The sequence below is a fragment of the Colossoma macropomum genome, unplaced genomic scaffold (genome assembly GCF_904425465.1).
Source record: "Colossoma macropomum unplaced genomic scaffold, Colossoma_macropomum, whole genome shotgun sequence".
In the NCBI taxonomy this organism is placed as follows: Eukaryota; Metazoa; Chordata; class Actinopteri; order Characiformes; family Serrasalmidae; genus Colossoma; species Colossoma macropomum.
In genome coordinates, this window is record NW_023494797.1 from 6,450,069 (window position 1) to 6,477,337 (window position 27,269).

The 27,269-nt window shown below is 37.4% G+C and overlaps 1 protein-coding gene across 1 annotated transcript; it reads left to right on the plus strand.

The window, feature by feature from the left end:
- On the plus strand, positions 1–27,108 carry LOC118817435 (b(0,+)-type amino acid transporter 1-like). Its single transcript, XM_036584130.1, has 14 exons — positions 1–126; positions 454–530; positions 5,117–5,241; positions 5,747–5,894; positions 9,918–10,160; positions 10,734–10,859; positions 11,074–11,173; positions 17,209–17,253; positions 18,546–18,669; positions 18,982–19,085; positions 21,790–21,886; positions 22,222–22,371; positions 23,261–23,435; positions 25,450–27,108. Exons 3-14 carry the CDS (start codon positions 5,119–5,121, stop codon positions 25,506–25,508), a joined length of 1,494 nt encoding a protein of 497 aa, XP_036440023.1. The 5' UTR covers positions 1–126; positions 454–530; positions 5,117–5,118; the 3' UTR covers positions 25,509–27,108.
- The last annotated feature ends 161 nt before the right edge of the window (positions 27,109–27,269 follow it).

The window sequence follows — 27,269 nt, forward strand, 5'->3', positions numbered from 1 at the left end:
TGTAGGTTCCACCTCTTCTTAACTGTTATCAAACATAAACAGAAGGATTGATCAGAAGTAAGGAAACGATAAACCTGTACTTGCGTGGGGATCCAGCATACAGAATGTGGAGGAGTCTGCACTGAGGTTCGGCATTCATTTCTTCTTATAGCAGAGGTGACGTTAGGCATTAAACAGCAGAAGAGTTTGAAACTAATCATGTTTCAGTGTCAACATTTGTCAGTTTAATGCAAAATTTAGTTAACATGCTTTGTATGTATATAAATCTAAATGAAAACTGCCAGGAATCTGATTCACAAATTCACCATAAAACTTATGAAGATTCTTGCAATCCTAAGAGAGTTTGTTTTCTTATGTCAAGAAGGCTGATATTTCTCTGGAAGTTAACAAGATATACATTCAAGGTATCCATATACATATTCATATACATATTCTTACTTTCTTTTATTACAGATTCATCTACGGTCATTAACAAACGGCCTAATTTTGGAAATATCAGCTGCAACAGAGACAAGTCATCACTCACAGATGTAAGTATAATATATAGAAATGTTTAAAAGTGGTAAAGAGATATATGAGGTTAATGAGTGCTGGATTGAGGCTCTTACATGGTGATATTAAGTTTTGCTTTGGAATAGTCTGTTTACTACGGTTCAACGTTTCTCTGTTAATTGGCTTTTCCAGTTGTTTCTATTGTTTATTTTTTGTGACTCTCATTTTATTACAAAACAAACTCTTTATATACACAATACAGTGCTTTTTTTGTCATGCCAAGCCATCGTTACTGCAGTCCATTCTAGGGACATCAGGACAGTAAGCTCAAGACCAGTGTAATGCAGGGGAGGCTGAAATCAGTGCTTTTCATCATGACACTAAAATTCCCCTCACTGCTCCATTTTGTTCTTGTCATTTTATGGTAGTCATTTAAAGATAGTAGATGAGGGTAGAAGAGGGTGTAAAGTCATTACTGTGTAGCAATTAAAGCAAGATATATGCAGGGAAAGTCAAGACAAGTTTATTTATATGTAGCACCTTTCATACACTGTAGTCATTCAAAATGTTTTACGAATTAAAATATGATTTAAACATGATTAAAACAATAGATTTTAAAAATAAGAAATTAAAGAAAAGTTTAATGAAGTTAGGATACTAGTGCCATCACACAAGATAGCTAGTGCAGTAGAACTAAAAGTGTTTTAAACTGAGCTGAAAACCTGCTCAGATAGGAAGATTTTTAGCTTGGATTTTAAAGTGTCTCTAATATCAGGGCTCTTCCTATGCTCTCTGTCAACCGGTTTTGTTTAAGAGCAGCAGAATGGCTAAAACGCTGCTTCTCCATGTTTAGTCTTTACCTTTGGCAGGACTGACTGATTAGTTCCTAATGATCTGAGAGTTCTGCTCAGCTCATATCGCTGCAGCATATCAGATAAATCTGCTACTCCTACATCATTAAGTGATTTATAGATCAGTAATAGTACCTTAAAGTCAATTCTGTAACAGACTGGTAGCCAGTGTAAGTATGTAAGCATGGGAGTGACATGTTTCCTTCTTTTACTCCTAATGAGAACTCTGGCAGCAGCGTTTTCAAACCAACTGATGCTGTTTGTCTTTTTTTGGGAGTCCAGTAAAGAGACAATTACAGTAATCAATCCTGCTAGAAATAAAGGCATCAGTGCGTTTCTCCAGGTCTGGTTTAGTCAGAAAATCTCTAATCTTGTTGATGTTCTTAAGGTGATAAAATGCTGATGTAGTAACTGCTCTGATATGACTGCTAAAACTGAGATCAGTGAAACGGAAGACTAATCCAGACATGTGCCATTGCTTTGACGCCTGGAGACCAACACTATTAACACTTTCACCTCATGATCGGTCAAAGGTGTCTGTGAAATGTCTCTTGTGAAGTGACTATGTAATGTTTTAACAAATGAGTTACAGTTTAACATTTGATTTACAGGGAAGCAAGAATTCAGACATAAGTCTTATATACAGCCAGTTCTTTTTTTATTTAATATACTTTCTGTACATATATCCTTGTTACGTGTCTTTTGACTTTGCACTTTGAACAGTATATATTCATAGACATAAAGATATGTTTTAGAAACTAGATTGTTAAGGGAATCACTTTATTTTATGGTATGGTAAGTACCTAGTATTTAGGTAAATGTGTAGTACATATAAGTGATTTTCTGGTACTTTGCAAGTATGCAGTATGTGCCATGTATGTAGAGCAGTACTCTGTAATTTTAGGGAAAGATAACTGTAAAACAAAGTGTAACTTTGTGCATAGTATTTACATGGAACCTATATGTTGTCTTGCATTTGTGGTATGCAGAGCATAACCATACATGGTGTTCATTACCATACATCATTATACATATTTTAGATCAGATCTAGGTTAACAGTGGTAAAAGGTAAATGGTGTATGTATTGTAGTGTAAAACATGGATGAATGAAGCAAAGAACAACACAGGCTCAACTGGATTAGTTTGGTAATTTGTTTCTCTGCCTTGCTGTTTGCTCTTGCCCCTTTGGATTCTTCACTGTTTTGTACACAATCTGTATATAACAAGTCTTGTGTTTCTGAGTGTGATTGTGGCTGTAGGTGTGTAAGTATGTGGTAATCAGGAATAGATGGACTTTGTTTGTTATTTTGTCTGTGGGTCAAACCTGGACTCCAGTTAGTTGTGTTCTGTAGTTCACTGCTTTAGTACAGTACATTTCCATTTTAGCTTTCACCTTGTGTCTTGTTTTCACTTCATTCATCCATATTTCATGCTCCAACATAGACACCACTTACCACTGCTGGGCTTTAACCTAGATCAGATCCATTATGTGTGTTTATGAACTAATTTCTTCATATGGTCATGATAAAAGGTAGTTACTGTGTTATAACTGCATCCAAAAGTTACACTTTATTTTATAGTCCTGCTTCCATGCTATTACAGAAAACTTACCAATATGTGCTTGGAAGTATGTCTGGTTAATTTCTGCACAAGACAACAATAAGAAAATAGGTTGATGTTGTGTAATTACCATGTACAAAGTTACACTTTATTTTATAGTTCTATTACCACAGTATTAACACAGTATTACAGATAACATACCAATAAACATATGAATTAATGTGGGATGGATTACTATACTGGAATAATGGTACACTATCTTACTCTGTCACATATGCATGTACTTTATGAAACACTGAATCATTAAAACCTGAAATATCTGATATTTCTTATGCTAGTGATTACTGTTGTACAAACCTACTTTTCATACAGATAATTTTCATATAGTTGGTTATAATGTCTATATTTATAGAGCACTTTTCATACCAGTGGCATCTCAGAGTTCTTTACGGACAGGTGATAAAGTCAATGACACATCAAATTATTTAAAAGATAAATACCCACGAGACATAGAATTTTAAGTTAAGTTAAAGTGACATGTTTTCAATTGTTTCTTAACAGTGTGCACTGAGCTTGACTGCCTAATAAAAAGTGGAACTGAGTTCCACACTTTAGAAGCGTGACAATGGAAAGAGGCCTCTTCACATTTTCTATATTTTACAGAAGGTATTTGCAGGAGGCCAGTATCTGCAGAGCTAAGATCATGTGTTGGACAGACATTCTGTGATGTAAGCGGTGCTTTAAACTAATTTAGAGCCTTAAAAACTAGTAGCATAACTTTAAAATCTATCCAAAAATAAACGGGTAGCCAGTGCAGTTCTTTCAAAAGGGGAGTGATATGATCTCTCTTTCTTCTTTTTCTTAGGATCGGTGCTGCTGCATGTTGTAGGAGTTATAGAGGATGTATTATTTTCTTAGGAAGCCCAGTAAGAAGATCATTACAGTGATCAACTCTGCTTGTAACAAATGCATGAAGAAGTTTCTCTGCATCACTCTGAGATAGAAAAGGCAGAGCTTTTGCAATATCTCTCAATGTATTAAATGACAATACATGTTAAATTCACAAACATTTATTGTAGTCCAAACTGTATTAAACAGTATTTGTTGAGGCAAACAAGACACATGCAAACTTTAAAGTATAATGTGAAAGAAATAAACATAACTTTATATATTTCAGCTGTGATCAAATTCCCTGGTTTAGAATTTCTGTTCACTCGCAACTTCACTACTAATTAAAGCAAATGTTTATGTGCACAACATTCCTAATGAGGTGCGACTCTCATGCTAACCATAATGCAAGTTAGCTAGCTAACACTATCATTCACTTCATGCCATGCTAACATGTCGAGGTCACCTACAGTTACAAAAACCATGAACTGTTGATTTGAATATTAATGGAATACATCTTTATATATTATGCTTCACAATAAATCACTCCCATTGTTTATTTAATCTACCTTTTGTACCCGTTAACATGACAGCAGACCCAGCAAGGATGCTAGCTAGCTAGTTTGCTGGTGTTGTCTAGAGTTAATGCGCATCACTATTTCATTGCAGTTGCACTGAATAACAAAGGCAGGACCCCTATGGAACCTCACAGAGCAGGTACTATTTGGGTGGTGGATCATTCTCAGCCCTGCAGTAACACTGATGTGGTGGTGTGTTAGTTTGTGTTGTGCTGGTCTGAGTGGATCAGACACAGCAGTGCTGCTGGAGTTTTTGGGGGTCCTGACCACTGAAGAACAGGGTAAAAGGGGGCTAACAAAGTGTGTAGAGAAACAGATGGACTGCAGTCTGTAATTGTAGAACTACAAAGTGCACCTATATAGTAAGTGGAGCTGATAAAATGGACAATGAGCGTAGAAACAAGGGTGGTTATAATGTTATGCCTGACCGGTGTATTTGTTAATGTAATGTCTGAAAACTTTTTCTCCCTACTTCTTCAATTTTTTAAACATGTCTTTGTTCATGCTTATAAATACGTACCTTTTTTGTTCATACTTAAAACTACAAAGTCAAAAAGAACTATATGTATGTATCTGAAATGGATATATGCACTGGAAGTATACTGAACAACAAAACAAAATTGTCTGAATCCTTGTTTCCCCTCACTGTACATGACATACTAAAGACAGAAAAGTACATAGTAGGATCAGTATGTCTGGTGAGCACGTAATGAAACAAAGATCCAACTGAAATCTCCAAATTTGCAGACATGATGGATGAAAAAGACCTGAAGAAACGGAAGAACACTCGCAATGGCAGCATCTCACACAGTGTGGGCTCTAAAATCAAACCGAATGAGGAGGAAGTCAAAGCTACAATACTGCAGAAAGATGTGAGTAGAAATAATAGCTAGAATATGACCTTGCTGTGCTTTGGAATCTTAACAATTTTCTCACAATCATTAGGGTTTTTTTCCCCCCAGACTGTGTCTGTCTGTGTGACAGGTTTTGCACTGGGACTCCTGGCACTATGTGTCACCATCCCTCAGCTCTAATACCAGACTGCTTTAAGTTTTGGGAAACAGCTTGTTAATTCCCATCTGCACTCTTACAGATAAGGAGTTTCTTTTGTAGCGATTAACTGGAGTGATCAAATGAAGTCTTCAAAGAACCATCCACTGAAATGTTCTTTGGGAAACCAAAGTGGTTCTTTCTGTGGCATCACTCAACTCGATTTCATGGCCCATTTCCATGGTTGAAAATTATTGTTAAATCGATAAATGGTTCCAGTCCTAATCCACATCAACTAAAACAAAAAGCAGTTGTATTAAAGGACACTATTGTCTTTTGAAAAGTTTTTGTTGGATTTCAATTACATTACCTGTTGTGTTTTGTTAGGTGGGTCTGCTAAGCGGGATCTCTCTGATTGTGGGGACGATGATTGGCTCGGGCATCTTCATCTCTCCCAAAGCTGTGCTTGAGGGAACAGGAGCAGTGGGCCCATGCCTGTGTGTTTGGGCAGCATGCGGGGTGCTGGCCACTCTAGGTTAGTAAAGAGAAGACACATAAGCAGCCTATTCATTTAAATCGATTTAAATCTATAGTGTCCAAGTTCAGCAACATAAATCATCCGAATCTGATGACCCTTCATTTTCCCTACACTCAACAGATTCAGTCCAGCATTTAGCAAATAGCAAAAATTTGTAGAGGAGAGCTTTTAAATGGAAGTCATTTTCTCAAAGATGCCGGTTAGTAGAAGAGCATTTTCTCCATTGTAAAAAGTTTTGAAAACAGATGGGTTTCTGTTCAGTTATGATTTACAGGTCTGCTGTACTGTAAAAGACTGGGACAATGGGCAGTTTTGAAAATGTAGACAAAATTATCACCAAATATTTGATTACTTTTTACACTAAAATAAAGAATGAAAAATAGGCTTCTGATTGTGTTTGGATGGAAAATGTGTTTGTCAAAACGTCATTCCCTTTTATAGAAACAAAAAGGTAAAGTCTATTCGGCACCAAACAAATGAACGGGTGTCACAATGCAAAAGAGCTGCAGTTTAGAATTTTGTGCTTCAATTTATAGGGTTTTATTCCAAAGCGTAGCTACTTTTATAGAAGATTTATGGGGACGAGGTTGGGTAGTGTCAATATCTATTATATTTTACATAATTGTCTGACAGACTCAAGGCTTTTGAGCTTTCTTTTGAACATCAAAAGAGGGGATAAAGTTTAAGTGGGCTTAATCCCTTTTGATGCTTTAAAGACAATAATATTCAAGGTCAAGTTACAAGTGGCTTTATTGACTGGTTATATACAGTTTTGCTAACGCACAAAATATGACATAGCAGTAACAATAAAATGACAGCAGTACAGTTATAACAGACAATGACATTTTTACGATTAACACTGGCGATAACACTGTAACAGTGGAGGGAAATTATATAAGCAAACAAATTCCATAAACTATAAAAAAGTAACAAAACAAAGCACTGTGAAACTGTATCTGTGATCCTATCTGTATCTGTGATATCTATCTCAACATGCCTGTGCAGACCTCTAATTCAAAATCAAAGTTAAAATTCTTTAGTCAGCTTTTAAAATCCTTTAGTCAGCTTTTCAAATCTTTAATGACTGTGAGAACTGTGAAACTGCAAAATACAAATCTAAATGTTCTGCATAAGACTTAAATGTTTGTGTTTAAGTTAAAGTTGATGGTGGTGGTAGTTGGATAAACAGTTAAATAAGACTACAAAAAAAGCAAATTGAAAGGTTTCTGCATTAAACACCGCTATATGAAGACGTATGGTCTGCATATGGCACATTTATTGACTGGAGATTTTAGGAAATAAAGATTTTCTTATTTTTAATCTCTACAATTATTTCTTGTATTAAATCATACTTTTGACTCAGACAATATTATTTGTTGTTTTATGGTATTCTATAAAAGAGCAGGACACAAGATTTATTAGTTTATATGTGCACTATATAACATGATCAACAATATGTTGTATTAATAATGCCAGCTAACTAATGCTCACTAAATGAATGTGCACAGTATTTAGTCACTGTCAGAACAAAAACCTTTTTTGTTGTCTTTCACTTTTTTCACATGACTTGAAAACACCAGTTGTCCTTTACATTGTACCAAAATGTTATGACAAACAGAAAGAGATCATGTTCCATTTACTTCGGTAAAAAGTTAAGTTTTTTTTCCTTGTCCTGGAAAGTTTTTTAGAGATAGAAGATTTTTTTCTGTGATTATTTATTGTTTTGTTTCCCTCAAAAAAGGATATAGAGCTAGTTGGACATCCTATTCCAAAGCTATAGGCATTATATGGAATTACCCATCCCCCACCCCAGCTATAACAACCTTCACCCTTCTTGCACAGTCATGCTCGAACAGGAAAGCGCCTTCCCCAAACAATTATCACAAAGTTGGAAGCATATAATTGTCTAAAATATGTTTGTATGCTGTAGCATTAACATTACTCTTCAAAGGAACTAAGGGGCCTAGTATAAACCCTGAAAAAGAGCCACAGATTATTATCCCTCCTCCACCAAACTTTACTACTGGCATTATGCATTCCAGTAGGTAGCTTTTCCTGCCAGCTGCCAAACCCAGATTCATCCATCAGACTTCCAGGATTGTGATGCATAATTCATCACTCAGGAAACATATTTCCACAGCTCAAGAATCCAGTACTGGTGTGCTTTACACCACTCCAGTTGACACTTGCCAATCTTAGGCTTGTGTGCAGCTACTTGGCCATGGAAACCAATTTCATGAAGCTCCCAATGCACAGTTCTTGTGCTGATGTTGCTGCTAGGTTATGAACTCTGTAGTAAGTGATGCAACAGAGGATAGGCAATTTTCATGCCCTACATGTCCTGCTCTGTGGGTGTGTGTGGTCTGCTGCTTGGCAGTTCCTAGATGCTTTCATTTCAAAATAAAAGTACTTACAGTTGACCCAGGCAGATCTAGCAGGGCAGAAATTTCACAAACTGGCTTAAAGCAAAGGTGGCATTCTATGACAGTGCCATGTTTAAAGTCACTGAGCTTTTCAGTACGATCCATATTGCTGCCAGTATTTGGAAAATGTGTGACTATATGCATGAAGTTATACACCTATTAGCAGTTGAAGTGGCTCAAACGTTTGAGATTAGATTAAAAAAGTAAAACCACTAATGAATACTGGTAGAGGATACAGGATATAAGAAGAGTGGTACAATTGCATATATTAGGCTGACAGAAGTAACAAGAAGCCTTAAAGGTGATTTTGGCAGAAGTTAGCTGAAGCTTTTTTTGAAACTTACCAGCAGCTCCCTTCAAAGCATCATCCCCAAAACACACATATGCGCTGTCCAGGCTATAATATGTGAATGCTGGTGGTATTTGACACAAATAAAATAAAAGTACTGGTGGACATCAGCTAATTAGCTAAGCAATGTTACCTACACAGAAATTTTCTTTAGAAACTGCCAATTAGCACAGCATTGGTGGAAGCTGGTGCAGTGTGGGATTAGAGTAGGGTAAACTTGTGTTTGCAGGGAGGTTAATCAGTTATGTGCACTCTTTCAGAAGCTTTCCGTCACTTGGCACAAGTCACATTACAAGGGCACACATTCCCACCACAGCCCTGTGAGAAATCCTCTTTAGTTTAGTACATTACAACCTCCCCATGGTGGACTCATTGACCTCAATATGAACATGAAACAGTATACAGTCTCTGTGTGGGCTGTTGTGCTTAAGTATATTACTAGCAAAATAAAAATGTAATTTGCAGAATGGCAATGTATGTAAGTAAGTGTAATGTAAGTGTCAATGTAAGTTTGAACTGAGATTTCTCATGCACACATGCAATTTTTGGCTCAAAATTTGTATAATATTTTGTGTAATATTGACATTTCGTTTACTTAGATGTGAGTAAACAACATAATTTTTTTAAAATTAAAATGTATTTTTTAATCTGCATATTTATGCTTCATGTGATTATGCAGTAATAGTATCAAAATCATAGTAAAGAATGACTTTGCAAAAAAAATAGATTTACATAATTTTTCACTGACCCCAGATTTAATCATTCAGCCAAGACATGCTTGGTGTCCAAATTTTGCTTCTTTATGTTTAGCACTGGAGCTATGAGATTAACATTGCTAACGAACACTAAAAGTCAATAGTCACACAAATCTTTACCATAATATTATTTTCCATAATTACATGCCCAAAATTTCTCTCAGTCCACTCAAACTACATCCAACAATCCATAGAATAAGAGAAATCGCAAACATAGCATAATGTAATCTAGAGTCCATGTGTCTGAGAGACGTTTGTGTATGTGAAGGGGAGTCAGATTCTGCAGGAGACTCTGAATTCGGCACTTGTCTAAAATGGCCTCATGCTGCGTTTAGCTACAAGTGGAAGTTTTGCTCATTTTTGTAGCTCATGTTGTGCCCTAAACCACATCAGGAAGTCTGCACAACCACAGTGAAAAGCTGGATGCTGAGAAGATTTGGGAATTTTCCTGCAGATGTACTTCTATACATCTCTCTGTGTTTATTCACTACAGGAGCTCTTTGCTATGCTGAGCTTGGCACAATGATTACTAAGTCAGGCGCTGAGTACCCATACCTGATGGAAGGTTTTGGGCCTGTGTTGGCATACCTCTACTCCTGGACGACCATCTTTGTTCTGAAACCTTCGTCCTTCGCCATCATCGCCCTCAGCTGTGCAGATTATGCCTCCACACCTTTCTACCCAGGATGCACCCCACCTGTGATCATCACCAAATGCCTGGCTGCAGCTTTTATCTGTATGTCAGAACTTGTTTATCAGGAACACTACATTATTCACCAGTATGCTAAATGCTAGTAAAACAGTGCTTTGTAAATCATCTTTGACCTGCTTCAAATTGAAAAAAAAGACCAACTATTTTATGTGTTAAATCACCTTTTCTGTTAACAACACTTAATAATTGTGTAGGGACTGAACACACAAGGGATGCAATGGTAACCGGGATATTGTCAAACCTTTCGGTATGCCCCCTAAGATTCAGTACACACACACTGACTACGTATTATGATATGCCTTTCATTTTCCTAGAATTTTAATTTTAAGGTGAAATGTCAAATTTTTCTTTTGTAATCAAAATGTGGGATGATTTTTTTGGGTGCTTCACATTTTATATTGAGCATTACAGTATTTGATATGGAGATACTCTGTTCCAGACTGTGTTCCCATATACTGAATTTGTGTATTTTTTTGTGTTATTTTTTATCAATAGTGATGTGGTTTGGCTTGCATTTCCACACATTGACTTTTTCTTGTCTTAACTTGTTCTAGCTAATTTACTTTCTCTTTCTGTCCCTCCCTTTCTGTTCCACAGTATTGATTGTGCTCGCAAACTGCCTAAGTGTGAAGCTCGCCAGCTATGTCCAAAACTTCTTCACTGCAGCCAAACTCCTTATCATCGCCGTCATAGTGGTATCAGGAATCGTTATGCTGGCCCAAGGTCTGCACGCACTATACTACCAATACAGCCAATTAACTGCATAACTGTGACTGTTGCCATTAAGCGATTAGTGTTTTGTCAAATGCAGCAGGTATCATGTAACAGCCGTAGGTATTTTTCCTATGCTTACTTCCTTCTTTATTTCTGTTGGGTAAGTTAATGAGTGATTTTGCAGAAGATTGATTAAATATATCTTTTATGTCCTTGTTTTCAGGAAATACACAGAATCTCACAGATACATTTAAAGGAGCAGAAACTTCATTTGGTGCAATTGGACTGGCCTTTTACAACGGCCTCTGGGCTTATGATGGGTGGTAAGTTATTTCATCAGGTGATTGTGTTTTTGTTTCCTGATCACAACCAGATAGCATAGATTAAAGTTCTCTGTCGCTACAATGGATTTCCATCTGTTGGATTCCAGAGAGGCCATGTGTGAGATCAGTGTAGATACAAGGAAAAAAAAGCAGGGCTAGAAATAGTATTTTTTTTTTTTTTATATATATTTTTAATTTAATTTTTTAAGTTTTATTTTCACAAATTACCTTTGAATGTAAATTGCTTTGTCTTGGGAATCATTATGAAGAATTATGAAGGTTATCAATAATAATAATAATATTCAGAACTTCCAGTCCTACATTTTGGTGACTGACGTTAGACTACATTAGACTACTTTATGGTAACCTTAACTCACACTAGTAGAGTTTCACATAGCAGCAACTTGGCAATTATTAAGAACTACGGCTAAACTCGTTGATCCGTTCTCTTAAAAAAATACATCTGGAGGATGGAAGAGAAAGAGAACTAACACACACTTTGGATTATGATGACATTATCAACCTCTTCAATTCAAAACCCAGACGACTCCACTTTGTGTAGAAGGTAGGCCAGTACGGTTTTCTTTTTAGTCTGGGCCACTGTGGCATGGTTATGATTGCAGCCTCTGTGAACGAGGGAGTTCTGAATTGTGACATACTGTATTGGTTATTTAAATTGTGGCTGTATAACGAGGGATTATGCAGCACTTGTTATTAACGCGAGCCCTATTATGTTCCATGGCTAGCTGGCTGTTCATCTGGCTGGCTCATATCAAGTTTAATTTTAAAAATACAACCCCGTTTCCAAAAAAATTGGGATGCTGTGCAAAATGTAAATAAAAACAGAAAGCAATGATGTGCAAATCATTTAAACCCTATATTTAATTGAAAATAATACAATGAGGGCACCAAGCATGGAGTGGATGCGAGAATCTCAAGCTCCCACTACTTTTTCAAAACCTTCCATTTACATTTTTAACGTTCACTTGTAAAACCAGCAGTATATTTCATAGCCAACTGAGCACACTTAGAATCTAAAATATGGTTTGCAAACTGGACAATCTGCTGAAAAAAGAAGACCCTGCCATTAATACCACAATGGACACTATCACTATACTTCTCGAATAGCATAAAGAAGCCCTGTCTGCAGAGTTCAAGTCATCTCTTGAGAAGGTAGACTCTAAGCTTGATCAAATTTCTTGGTAGAAAACCATGGATGGTGCATTTCTACCCTCAAATCTGCCATGAATTACTCTGATCAACGCATAAAGGATTTGGAGTCTCTCTGTGCCAACTTAGGGGAGGATAATTTGAAGTTAGCAACCAAAGTCTTCAACCTAGAGGGGTGCAGCAGAGGGCAGAACATTCAAATTGTCAGCTTACCAGAGTCTATTTCAGGTGGACGCCCAGCTGAATTTTTCTCCAATTTACCCTTCAAGGTCTTTGGCAAAGAGCTACTCCCATCTCCCCAGAAGTTGACAGAGTGCATCGCTGCCTAGTAGCCAGGTCAAAGGCCTCCTGATTCGAGAAGCATGAAGCAGAGGAAAACTGGAATACTATGGCCACCAAATTCATGTTGTTGAAGACCACAGTCCTAAGGAGATGCGCGAGCGAGCAAACTACAGGGTTGTAGCTGAACTGTACAAGCAAGGACTGTGGCCCTCACTACCTGGGTAGGCTAAGGATTATGCTGCCTGGGAGTGAGACAGACTACTGAAGTTATTTACCGGGCCAAGTCAGTGACCGAATTTACATACACATGTATCAAATTATAGCTAACCATGGCCTCCTTTCCTCTGCATGGCTGAACAGTTCTGAGCACAAAGGGTAACCTTTTTCATGTTCGTCTAGACTGTGTCAGCCGGACAGTCTCAGCCCGGGTAGCTAACCATGCTCCGGGCCACAGAACTGTTTGGTGGGATGATGTAACGACGTAGGTATTCGCTGATTGGTTCTATGTTATTGCTGCATTATTTCAAACTTCAAAACAATCAAATAAGTTCAGTTTGCTCACATGGATGGCAAATAAATGAAAGCAGTGCACAATTTTAAACCCACCATTCAATAAATGTCAAAGCTTCAATCTAACACCAAATTTAAAATGTTAAACGGCGCTGCTAACCAGGAGATAGTAGCTGGTAAGCATTAGCTTAGCTAGCATGCTCCTAGCTCTCCTCACCACAGAACAGGTTGACTAACAAAAGCTTTACTGACACAAATTTAGATGATAATGGCTCAACTCTGAGGATGCAAAGTGGAGTGGCTGATGTTAGAGGGACAGAAAGCCAAAATTAAACCTGGTCTCTGGTGTCTGGAGCTGGAGCCTCCTAGCTAATCTAATACTAGCTGGATCCTCTCTCCTAGTTAAATTAGCATAGCTGAAGAGATCCAAACACTGCAATACAGGTTCCATTCAACTAACTGGTGGCTCTGCTATTACAAGTATAGATGATGAAAAACATATACCAGCGAGAGCAAAGTTGACTGATTGCCGGTGGAGTGACAGACTTGAACCTGTTCCGTAGTGCTTTAAGCTGTAGCTTATTAGGCTAAGCTAACATGAGTGTACGGTGCCTCCCACCACAGTACTGGCTCGGTTCTAGTGACCTGATGATTAAAAACACTTGTTTAGAGGATAAAGACTCGCATCTGAGAGGACAAATTCGAATGACTGGTGTTGAAGTGACAGAAGGTTAAAAAATAGACTTGTTCTGTGGTGCTTTGAGCTGTACTCTGCCGGGCGACACTAATGCTAGTGTAGTTATCCGGGTACAGGCGAAAACCACTGCAGTACAGGCTGTTTCAATTACAGATGCACAAATACCACCCGTTTAGAGCATAAAGAAGATGAGAGCACTGAGAGACTGGAGTTGGAGTGACAAACAGAATCAAATGTGTCAGCCTGTTAGCTGTTAGCCACTTGCTTGTGTAGTTTTCTTGAGTATTTCCTGGTTCTGACTTTTTCCAGCTATTGTTTCAATCTCATTCAGTTTGCATACTTCAAATTACTTCAACATTGTTTTGTGGATTTTGTTTTTAATTTTACCTATTTTATGATCTGTTGCCACAACCTACCACATTGGTTGTCCATTATTATGACAGCATACACTCCTATTAAACCCTCACTTAAAGACATAGTAGCAATTTAAAACTGGTGAGCTCAAACGTCAAAGGCAAAGGAAACCCATCTGTGCAACTTTTACCAGTTTTGCGTTCTAAAAGGTTCAGAGGCGACAACTTTTTCGCTCTTCTTTCCAAGCAAAGGCAAGGGGGTTGCCACTCTAATTGGTGAAAATATACAAAAATATGGTAACAAAAAAGTTACTTAATGTTCTGAAAGTGATTTTAGTGTAGCAATGTTTAATTACTGACAAATAGTGAATTCACACAGTGTAGTAACATAAACTGTGGCCGAGTGTATTAGCTTGTTTATTGCAGTAAAAACACTTTCACTGGATCAGTGAACTGCAGCTCCTCTCACTGAACACAAACTCATGAAGGCTTTACTGTTGGGGAATAGTCCTGCCCCCCACCTCAAATGGACATTCTGGTTTTTTGGTGAGTGCTCCATGTAAATTAATTTCTGTATGATGAAAGTGATCTGAACACAGTCAGAAAGCGATGGGTTTTTGCCCCAGTACTTTGAAAAGTGAGGGGTCAAATGCCTGCTCGCCTCATGGTTCTGGCGGCCCTGCTCACTGGGCATTTTGATTTATTAGCTAATAATATTTACATATTAAATGAACATTTAGATAATCTAAGTCTTTTTTTCCTTTTGGAACAGCTATCTGTGTGTTAAATTAGTGCTGGGCAATTACTAATAAAATTCAGTATCATGTTATTTTCGAACATATCACAGTATCATGCTATCAGGTGATATTTAAGTTTAACATTAATAAAGTTAATGAACTCATGCTTCCTTAGTTTCTTTATTTTTTATGGATTTATGCAAATGAGGTAAATGTAAACCATCAAGGACTGCATACCATGAGTAAAGTGCACAATATTAAATGGTCGTTATCTATTAAATATATCACTAAAATATTACTAAAACAGGAAGTGGTATGTCACTCTCATGTTATACCAGTATAGATGATGTATCACCCAGAACTATGCTAAATGTTTGGCATGGAAATTTCATTTCAGTCAGAGCCACTGAACCTGCTAGAGCCTCCTCCTCCTTATCCTCCACTCCTGGAGTCAGAGCCACTGAACCTGCTAGGGCCTACTCCTCCTCATCCTCCACTCTTAGAGTCAGAGCCACTGCACCTGCTACAGTCTCCTCCTCCTCCTTCTTCACTCTTAGACTCAGAGCCACTGCACCTGCTACAGTCTCCTCCTCCTCCTTCACTCTTAGGCCCAATCCCATTTTTTCTTTTTACCCCTACCCCTTGTTTTTGAGTGTCACCCTAACTCCTTGGAACTGAGTTACAAGGGGTAGTGGTTGAAATCTTGCCCTATGAAATGGGACAACCCTCAAATTAAAAAAAAAAAATTTACTCATTAACAGACTACTAGCGGTGCTCTGTAGGCAACCCGGCCCATCTTCAGTGATAGCAGAGGAGGGAAAAGTTCAGCAACCTTGCTGCTGGGCTTTAGTTACATTTAGGGAATCATATGCTTTCAAAGAGGGGGTATACGACAATTATTTATTATCGCCCACCGCTAATTCTTTGGTGATACGAAGCTGAAATCAGCTATTCACCAGCTTCTTGTTCGAATTTTTGCCACCTTAAATGGTGCAGCAGTTACATTCTGGAGCTTCAGTCGTCAATACTGCTGGACTATTTAAGGTGGTACGGGAAGTTAGCTAGCTAGCTACTGAGACATTAGCATGCTATTAGCGATTTTTATGCTTGTTACGAAGAAAACGACCATAATACATTGAAACAACATTAAACTAAGATAATACAGTAGTTATTGTAATTTTTTAACGGAAAAAATACTTCGATTTGTGGGTTTCTTTGGTCGCATGTGCAGCCATCTTGCCAGTTTTTCTTTTGTTTCTCATAACACTCTGTTTGGAGTGTGCCTCAGAAAAACCTCCGTTTAGAGGGCCATGTAGCCCTAACATTTCGCCCTACCCCTCTATCTCAACAAAAATTGGGACACCCTAACCCTAGGGTGGTTGCACTGTTCTTTAATGCTGGTGCTGTTAGTTTTTTTTTGTTTGTTTTTTTTTTGTCTTTTTCTGATATAAGAGGCTTACTTTAAAAAACCTGTTTGGTTTTTATAATAAGCTCAATAAAAACATATGCACTGAAAAGTTATGTGGATGGTTGATCAGATGACTAAAAACAGAGTCAGGCTTTGCAAAAAGTATCAGTTTCATTTCATAGATTGAAAACAGCATTGAAATGACATAAAAGCAAATTGGCAATAGAAAAGCTGTTGGTCACAAGTATTTAAAGTGTAGGTTAAAGCCTTTTTACAGCTTGAATGCTGCATTAGAAGACAGCAGCAATGGTAATGCATGGGGTGGTGCTGAAATATCAGAATTTTGCTTGTTTAGCAGACATTGAAGGCTAAGGGTGTGTACACACAGTCTGCCTTTTTCTCAGCTGCTCCTACCTTTTTTACATGAAAACCTAAAAAAAAAAGCTGGACAGTGTGTACATGCCCTAATGTAGGGCCTCCTCTGTAACTTGTTTTATGAACTGTAGATGGGGATTATGACTTTACCTGAAAAAAAAATCACTCAGAAGAAATTTTTTTTTGCTTTAATCCCTGTGATAGACACCTGCATTGGAAGTATCATTTGTAGAGTGATTTCATTCAAAACAATAACAAATCAGTAGCTAAAATGTCCTCCATATCAGTAAGTCTGGTAGATTGTTCTCGTGAAGCCACCAAAGACATGAAAATAAGCTTTAGTCTGCCATCCAGTGGCCATTAAGTATGAGTAGAGACTAAATATCAGTCTGTTTTCCTTACATGAACTGGAAAGAGAGACAAAGAGTTAATCAGGGGTTAACAGTACACAACGTTTACTGTATTAGTAGAAGATTAAATGCTGTCGTTTCTGCCTTTTACAGGAATCAGCTGAACTACATAACAGAAGAGCTGAAAAACCCATACCGGTAAGTCAAGTCAGTGTTTCATATTGGACCACATTGATTCATGCTGCATATGCTATACAACACTGCATAACATCAGAAAAAAAATACAAATACAGTAAAAGTTGATATGTCGGTTAGAAAAACCCAAGTCTGGTTCCTGCTGCACTCGTGACATTTTATGGATGTGTTAAATTCCTTCAGCAGCACACCTAATTTAATTTACTGAAGGACTGATTAGCTGAAGGTATTGGGTTATAACTGAAAATCCTGGACTTACTTGAGGAGAACTTTGGAAATTGTTAAGCTAACTCACAAACACAAAATTACAATGTTATTTTTATTTGTATTTATTCAGATGTTACTATTTGTCTGTCTGCATCTGTTTTCTGTTTAAGCATTTTGAATAACCATGTGTTTGGAAAACCTCAAACATTATTATGAAACAAAGCTAGCGTATTTCTCTTCATCGCTTCATTGCTCAAACTGTGAAAAGCTAGTAGCAGAGTCTTGCAGCATATTTTTAAGGATTCTCGCTGGGCCACTCTTCTTTTCTTCTTCTGTTTTCTTCGTTGTAAAATGCTTCTGAATGTTTCTGGAAGTGCTTTACTGGCCATTGAAAGACAGCTTTAGTTTTGTGGCAGAGAGGGAAATGTTCTTATAGTTCTTATCCTGTTCATTTTCTCACCAATTCTGGAACAGGTGCCAGAAAATCATCCCAACATCTCTAGTGCTACCAGCATCAAACTATATAGTGGGCGTAAAGTAACCTGGCTGGTGTGCAGTGGCTGATTTGCCCCATGCACACTACTTAGCCATCAGGTGTCTTACAGGTGACTTCCTGTAAACATTGTGAGCAATGACTCATTTTTATATCTTTCCCATAAAGACCCTTTTTATGGAATGCCTTAAGGACTGTTGACCCATGTGTTCCTGAACTCGGAACTGCCCTTGATGTCAAGCATTTAAATTTAAATTTAGATGGATTTTGTATTTTTATGCCTCACATTAGCCTACATTGTGTCCTCTCAGATGAATTACGTGAACCACTTATTTTCAACATAAATGGATCAATGTTTTGTATTAACTGTTTATATAATATATTGCATTAGGCTGGCAGTTGTAAAGACTGTGGGACTATGAATATTCTTTAATTCATTGCTTTCTTCTTTTTAATGAAATAAAAGGTTTCTGAAATGTTCCTTGAGCTGATGTGTCTGTACCTGTGTGCGAGAGTCTGCCTATTAAAATTTTAATAGAACAGTCTCCATGGACTTTGTGTTGTAATGCTGAACATCTCTCTGCCCTGTGGACAGGAATCTTCCACTGGCCATCATAATTGGGATTCCTTTGGTGTCAGTTTGCTATGTGCTAGTCAATGTTGCCTACTTCAGCGTCATGACACCCACAGAACTACTGCAGTCATCTGCTGTTGCCGTGGTGAGTGTAGTTATCATGGAGATACATGAAGTAAATGAAATAATGTTTTAAAATGAAACTAAATTACTGAATTGCATCAGGGATGTTGCAAGATGAGCCATAGTTTCTCAATCAACAGTTTAAATATTTTTAGTCATATAAGTGTTTCATTTTTTAATATCCAGTTTCCACGTGTATACCTATATTTCACAGGTTTCTAGTGCTGCCACTGTTCTTTTCTAACAGGATCAAAGATTCAGCATTCTTCCAGACTTTTCTTATTGCTCTTTAACACTAGATATTATTTAAGACAGTTCTTTGTCTGCTTCACAGACTTATGGTGACAGAGTGCTGTACCCAGTCTCATGGTTGGTGCCGCTGTTTGTGGTCTTCTCCACTTTTGGAGCTGCTAATGGAAGCTGTTTCACTGCTGGAAGGTAAAGTAGATAATGTTTCTACTTCAAAAGTTCAAAATGAGCTGCAAAATCCAAAATGAGCCACATACTGGGAACAGAAAAATCTAATCACATGACAACTGAAGTTCACAAATCAGATTATTCTCCATGCTATTTTCCATGTATGAGCACCACATGTTCTTAACAAAGCCAAAATACTGTTCTTTGTTTAATTATTCAACTCTTTATTTCGTACCATTTCATGGGTCACAGTTTTTGAGCTTTGCAGGATCATAGAGCCTATACGGGAACAGTGTGCTTGTGGAACCTATCGCTTGTGTGGTTTTCATACAGAATCCGCTCTAACAGTTTTTTTCCCCATAAGAATACAAATGGCAGAATGGTGGAAAATTAACTCCTACAAATGATCACAAAGTACATCTCTCACCCTGCCTCTCATAGACATTACATACAGACTCACACATATTACCAACTACCTGTGACACCATAGCAATGACCTAACAACACCTTAGCAACCACCTGGGATAACACTACAATGGCCAAGCAACACTTTAGCAACCACCTTGGATCCCATAGCAATGGTGTACCAACACCTTAACAACCACCTGAGATACCCTAGCAACATCTTAGCAACCACCTGGGATACCATAGCAATGGCCTAGTAACACCTTAGCAACCACCTAGGATACCATAGCAATGGCCTAGCAACACCTTAGTAACCACCTGGAATAGCATAGCAATGTACTAACAACACCTTAGCAACAACAAGTGCCTGGCAACATCTTAGCAACCACCTGAAATACCACAGTAATGGCCAAGAAACACCTTAACAACCACCTGGGATACCATAGCAACCAACAAACATTAACAATCACCTCAGATAGTAACAGCCTAGCAGCACCTTAGCAACCATCAAACACCCATCAGACAGTGCTCTAACAACAAGCTGGAACACCACAGCAATTGCCATACCAAACCAAATTAAGTTCTTTTTCTAGTTTTCCATTTGTTTTGTGGCAGTTAATTTCCATTTTGCCACAAGCGACTATGAAATTATGAATGTGTTTTCCATGACATTTAATATAAATTACAAGATTTGCACACAATCATTATTTGTACCGTTATATGACATTTTTTACTACTATAATACGTTATGTTATAATACTTTTTATAACATTTTAAAACCTAACCTTTCATTACTGTAACACGACAGAATGACGCAGACGCTCACGGGTAAAAGTTGAATGAGAGGCTTTACTGATGAAAACGTAATCCACAATCGAAGTCACAAAACAGGCGTAGGTCAGATCCAAAAAGGGCGAGCAACACAAAAGCACAAACATATCCATGTGAACAGTCCAAAAGGGGTCAGGCAGAAGGCAGGTCAAAAAACAGAGCAAAATAGTCAGAACCAGAAATATACAGAACACAGAAGAAAACACTCAGTAGTTCTTAGAAAAGAAGCAACACCTCGCAAAGAACCTATCCTACAAGCCCAGGCTTTATATTAAACTCATCAATGAATCACAGGTGAACTTGATCAGTACTCTGGTCCAAGGAGACCTCAGAGCCGAGGGAGTTGTGACAAATACAGGGGAATATTATTTGCACAAAACTTCATAAAATGTTTCCCGTGCAGTTTCACTATTATGTAATTGTGGTGGAACAGACAGTCACACTAAGAGACATATATACAATATATACTCCGATCAGCCATAACATTAAAACCACCTTCTTATTTCTACACTCATTGTCCATTTTATCAGCTCCACTGACCTTATAGGTGCAATTTGTAGTTCTACAACTACAGACTGTAGTCCATCTGTTTCTCTGCATACCCACTGTACCACGACAGAGCAGGTATTGTTTGGGTGGTGGCTCATTCTCAGTACCGCAGTAACACTGACGTGGTGGTGGTACGAGTGACTCAGACACAGAGTTTTTAAACACTGTGTCCACTTACTGTCCACTATATTAAACACTCCTACTTTGTTGGTCCACCTTGTAGATGTAACGTCAGAGACAGTAGCTTATCTGTTGCTGCACAGTTTGTGTTGATCATCCTTGAGTCCTTCATCAGTGCTCACAGGACGCTGCCCACAGGACGCTGTTGGCTGGATATTTTGGTTGGTGGACTATTCTTAGTCCAGTAGTGACACAGAGGTGTTTAAAAACTCCAGCAGCACTGATCCACTTGTTTAGAGTTGTGTGACAATACATAGTTTGTTAAACTGAACATCTATAGACTATATGGAGACAGCTGTCTGAATAAAGTGGCACCAATGTTTTGTTTCACCTATTCATTTTGTGAAATACTTTAACCTCTTTACAGTTTTATTACACACTTCTATAACCTAAGAATAGCTCAACCAGTTTGCATTTAATTCCCTGTAGTTACTGAATAATAAGCCTTATTATGTAATAAGCCTTGGATTTTGAGGGGTTAAGGGCTTCAAAACTGTTTTACCGAACTCCTTTTATTGTCAGTTTATTCATAGCTAGTGGTTTAAACATAGATTAGAAACAAGATAAACTGATCACATTCATACTAAATTTTTTAAGAAAAAAGCACAATATGTAACAAAAATGAAACACTTTATTTCAATTATTTTGAACATTTGAGAAGTTTAGCATGTGCCCTTAGATTTACAAACAACACAATGGTGCTAAATTTAGCAGACCCTCAGACCTGACCGATGTTATCTTGTTTATGTGCACTGTTAAGGCTGACATATGTCGCTGGACGAGAAGGCCACATGGTGAAGATCCTGTCCTATATCAGTCCAAAATATTTCACTCCTTCACCAGCTCTCATCTTTAATGTAAGACACTGGTTTAAAAGGATTTACTACTTTGAATATTTGTCTTTTTTAGTAAATGCTGTAGTTGAATTAAGTTCACTAGAAGGCGCTAGAAGAGTGGTCCCCAGCTTTGTCTTCAGGGCCCCCAAAGAGTTCCCAATTTTCCGTCATCTCTGTGTGTTGTGAGTCGGGTTTAAGCCAAATTGTGGATCATCCAGAGGGTCCTGAGGACCAGGTTGGGAACCATTGCCCTAGAAGATGCAAATCCATGTGTGCAGACAAACATGCTGCAATTAGTACTAAAACAAAAAACACAGTTTCTGCTTTCATCTAAATGTTTTCTTTTTTTAATACAGGGTATTCTGGCTATTTTCTACATAATTCCAGCAGATATCAACACTCTCATTAACTACTTCAGCTTTGCTCAGTGGCTTTTCTATGGTCTGACTGCCCTCGCTCTCATTGTCATGCGCTTCACAAGAAAAGAGTTAGAAAGGCCGGTGAAGGTAAGAATGGGGTTGTTTTCTCCTTAATCCAGGACACAAGGTTTCCTTGTGACAGTTGACCTTATTCAGTTCACATCCTTATTTACTTTCAGCAGTTTTTACTTAGCAGTAGAGAGTTAAAGCAGAATGGTGGACAAGCAGGAGGGGGGCAGCCTTTATGTGAGATGCTTCCTCAACCATGCCAACATGTAGTAAAGCAGGTTGGAGAAGTTGGGTTTGTGTGGAAGTAGATCATTATGTTAAGCCTACAGCACTACATGCACTACACTACACTACACTACTGTTGCGGACTTTATGTTCACAACAGACCATTTTCCAATCTCTCTTTATCCTTTAGCATAACAGTCCTTATAACCTTAATGTGAATGAGTGAAGCTGAACTGCTGCACACTGTAAAAAAATTACTCTGTGTGGTAACAAGCAATTGAACTAGTTTTATTCAGCTCACTGACAGAACTGACAAAACATTTCATATATGGACTGTATGGACTGGGATGTTATGAACCTTTAACAACATCAAGCTCTTTTATTATAAATACTGTATATCGTATATTCGTATTTTTGATCGAAACAAGGTATAAGCCGGGATCTCTGAGCTAGCTGAGCGCTACTGCTCAATGATAGGTTGGGGTGGTGATAGGAATAGGTGAAACATGATATTATTGGTTAATATTATTTTTCTCTGCTTGCTGTTACACAGTGAAAATAAGAATTAAACTGCTATGGTATGATGAATTTTGCTTAATACGACCAGAAACAAGCTAACAAGTCAAAAAAATTGAATGTTGATTTCCGTTTGACTTTAACAGCAAATTTGATGTAATAACAAACCTGACTCAGTAGAAGTGAACTGAAAAAACTGAGAGTGTCTGATGTTTCTGCCTCACAGGTGCCCATTATAATCCCAGTTGTGGTGGTAATAGTATCCTGTTACCTGGTTTTGGCTCCGATCATCGACAAGCCTGAGTTTGAGTATCTGTACTGCACAGTGTTCATCGTAGGCGGGCTGATTTTTTACTACCCCTTTGTCCACCGCAAGTTCAGCTGGACCCGCAGAGTCATGAGTGAGTAACAGCATTCATTAGTTTCTTCATTCACAGAGACTTTCAGCTGAGACTTCACTGCTAAGATTGATGGAGTGGAAAAGGTACTGAAAATACCTGCTTAAATAAGTAGAGTTACTGTAGTGAGTCCATGTATAAGCATTAGTAAGTGAAAAAGAGAAAATTAATACATGACTAAAATAGAATGATTTACAAAAGAGAAAAATGTACAGACTGCAAATGTAGTATTTGTCATTCATTACTTTCCAACTCTGGTTATCAATCAGTAGAATTTATTAAGAGCTTAATTCTGTGTAATATATTTCTGATCCCAAACAATTTACAGTTGTACACATTTTGTGTTTTATTTTTTTTCCCAGTATGTTAAATTCAAACAATAAACAGTAATTGTGCATTAGAATGTGGAGATCTGTGTTGTCTGTAGATGATCTGTTAACCTATTTTCACTTAGAAAAGCAAGAAAACATGTCATTTGATCACGGGTGCACAAACTTTTGCATATCACATTAAATTTAATATGTAAGTATATATATATATTATTAGCTTCAAATATCTGCTTTGCAAATGTTGAATGGCCAGTAGCTCTGAAATTGTGAAAATAGAGATGACAGCATTATCTGGTATAAGTTTCAGGCTGTTATCAGCAGAAAATGCTAGATTAAACATCTGAAGGAAAAGAAGAAACATCCAATCCAACCCTGTAACAGATCCAGCCTGAAGCAGCACACACTCACATTGTATCATGTCATGTATGTCCTAGTTTGAACAAGATAGCCTATTTTTAGGTGTTCATCTTAAAGGGGGCAGTCCAGCCAAAATGAAAAATGTAACTGTTGCTACATCTGTTGTAAACATGCCTACTTTGCTCCTACAGTGCTGTAGTCACTAGAGTAAGATTTTCTGATTTAAAGACTAGAAAAGCCCCCTTCTGATGATGTATCTTAAAGGTAGGAGGAACTTTTGAAAAATGACAGCTGCTTTGGGGTGGATTTTAAGGGGTGGACTGTTTTAAAATGTTTTCCCATTGGCTGGTGAATGCAGAGGGAAATCATATAACCAACAGTACTACTGTGAAGCCGAAATACCATATTATAACTGCATAACAGTCCTCAATTCATTATTACAGTGGAGAGAATGGATTATTCAAATAACAGAAATCACCTTTCAGCAAGCTAGCATGGCAGCTACCATGGCTAGCTAGATAGCCTGAGTTTGGCATCTTTTTTCTGGTTTAATTTTGTGCTGAATACAGATTGAATCGCTGTTGTTTACAATTTTGTTTAATGACCAAGTGACCAACAGCCACTAATCTATATTCTAGATTAGTGGCTAGTGGCCAGGATTGTTTGACACCACAGGGACTCTCAATGGTTGTATGATGCAGTTGTGTAATGCATGCTGGGTGAGAGAACACTGAGGAGAAACATGAAACCAATGTAAAGTTGTGAATTCTGTCAAACCAATGGGAACAATGCTGCACTACAGAATAATGCATAACATGACAATATATCATCGCTGTCCAAAGGAAACAAAGTATCTCTAAAATACTAACTTTACAGAAGAAGGCAAAAACATTCTTACCTTTCAATGGTAGTTAATGTAAAGACGTTTTATTTCAAGTGATTTTGGAGCATTTCTATTGGTCCATTCATCATATAAATTTCAGACAACGTAAAGGTTTAAATGATGTAGAAAAATAATAATAAACAAAAATTTAATACATGTTTTTCTTTGGACAACGAGAATATAAAACTAGTTTTAGGTCACAATGCCCATTTAAGGAAAGTGCTTCAATTAAGAAGAGCTAATTTTGAAGCATCGTACTATTTAAAGAAAAAATATCATAATGGTATCATTGTTGGCCTGTACTCAAGCATCTCTATGCCATCTCTAGATGAAAAGTGCCAAATGGGATACAAAAACCTGAGATATTCTGCATTTTATCATGCCATGTTGTGTTTCACTTGGAATTGGTATAGCACTTGTTTTAATCTTTAACCTGTCTTATTCCTAGGACCCATCACCATGCATCTGCAGTTGCTAATGGAAGTTGTCCCACCAGAGTTAGAGTGAAGAACTGCAGACAGTAAGTAGGAAAGCACCGGATATGACAACCTCAAGACTGATCAGTCAACACATTGCCACAGAATACTTAAAGGGAAACTGACTGCACAGAGAATTATGAAGAACTGCAACTGCCATCTTGCTGTACTGCACTACATCGCCAGAGGGAGCCCTACTGAGCAAAAAGAAGGCCTTGAACATTGGCTAGAAGATGCTCATTACCAAAGTAAGATACAGTGCAAAACAACCTCCCATAACAGTGTTCTTCATTTTGCTGGTGGCCCCAGAAGCCAACAAGGCAGCCCATGATTGTTTTGTTCCACTAAACAAAAAATGATATGTTTTGTTGATTTTCTAAATTTATCCTCTACAGAGAACACACTTCTACACAATTTAATGCAAAATTAATATTTATTTGCTGAATTTAACAGATTTGGAAAAAAATTAAACATGACATGTGGCCTGTAAAAGTTATGGCACATTTTATATTTTACGTTTTATTTTTTTGTAATTTGTTAAACGTAAACTTAAAGTTGTAGACACACACACATATCTGAAATATAAAACAGATGTTTGCAGCAGTAGCTATTTAGTGATCAACTTTAAATTGTGAGTGTCCCTCTGGCTAAGTAGTGTACATAAATTTTACAAATACAGACCAAAAAAAAAACTGAGAAAAACCCTCCTTTATGAGGCCTTCTGCCCAATGAGCGCTGAACTCTGAGCATCCTTTATGAGGGTTCTAGATACTAAAAAACTGCTCACCGGTAAATCTCAAATATGTATAAAATCTTTTTAAGAGGTATGTGTAATAGCTGTGATACAGATTTATGTAAATATGAAAGACATATATTTAATTTTTCAAATTCTTTGTTATTAATTTTCTGTGTTGTTTTTTTGGCTGTTGTTTCATATGGAGTCTGCACTGCCTCTGTTATGTTTTAGAATGCACATGGACACCATCCGAGTTTACAGTGGTTTAATTTGTAAAGTGATGAAGTTCTTGTTTGCATGTGAAGATTGAGTCCAGATTAGGAGCTGTTTTAATGTTTAATGTGCAGCCCCAGTATGTCACTTGTGTTTAAACCCCACTTTACAAATGTTCGCGCAATCTTTGTATGCAGTTTTAGGCTGGTAAAGCCTTGATTGTTGCGTGCTAAAAATATAAATACTGCTTTTTCAGTGGTTTACAGTGATGCACCATTAGTGCCTTAGGACAAACATAATTTTTTGTTTCTGTTCTTAGTGTTTTGAAAATGCATGCCTCTCCCTGTCTTGTTCTCTGTTAGTAGGGCTGCATCATTGTGGCCTTGGTGCTTTGCTAGATCCAGCAAACATTTCCAACCTGCCTTTGCTCTGTGGCAAAATTAGACTACATTTCATCAATTCCTCAATTCATCAATGTATGAAATTTGTCAGAAGCATTTTATCATGTAAATGTGTGGGACAAATTTTATAGGCCTATTGAAGCCAGAGATTAAACAGGTGTCTCTGAAATGTAGCGTTTCTGTGTTGTTTCTGGCATTTTCATTATTAAAGAAAAAATGTAATAATTGTTAAAATACATTTTGTCTCTCTTCTGAAAAATAAAAAAGTCTTATTACCTCTGTTTTCTTTTCTGTTTCTGTGACTGTGGTGGTGAAGAAAAACTTTTTTTTTTTTACTCATTTCATATAATTATGTTATATAATGTTCTATCTTGCTAAATTGTGTTTAATGTTTAATACTACTAATTTTGGTCAGAAATCCAATTGCTACTTTCACCTCTTT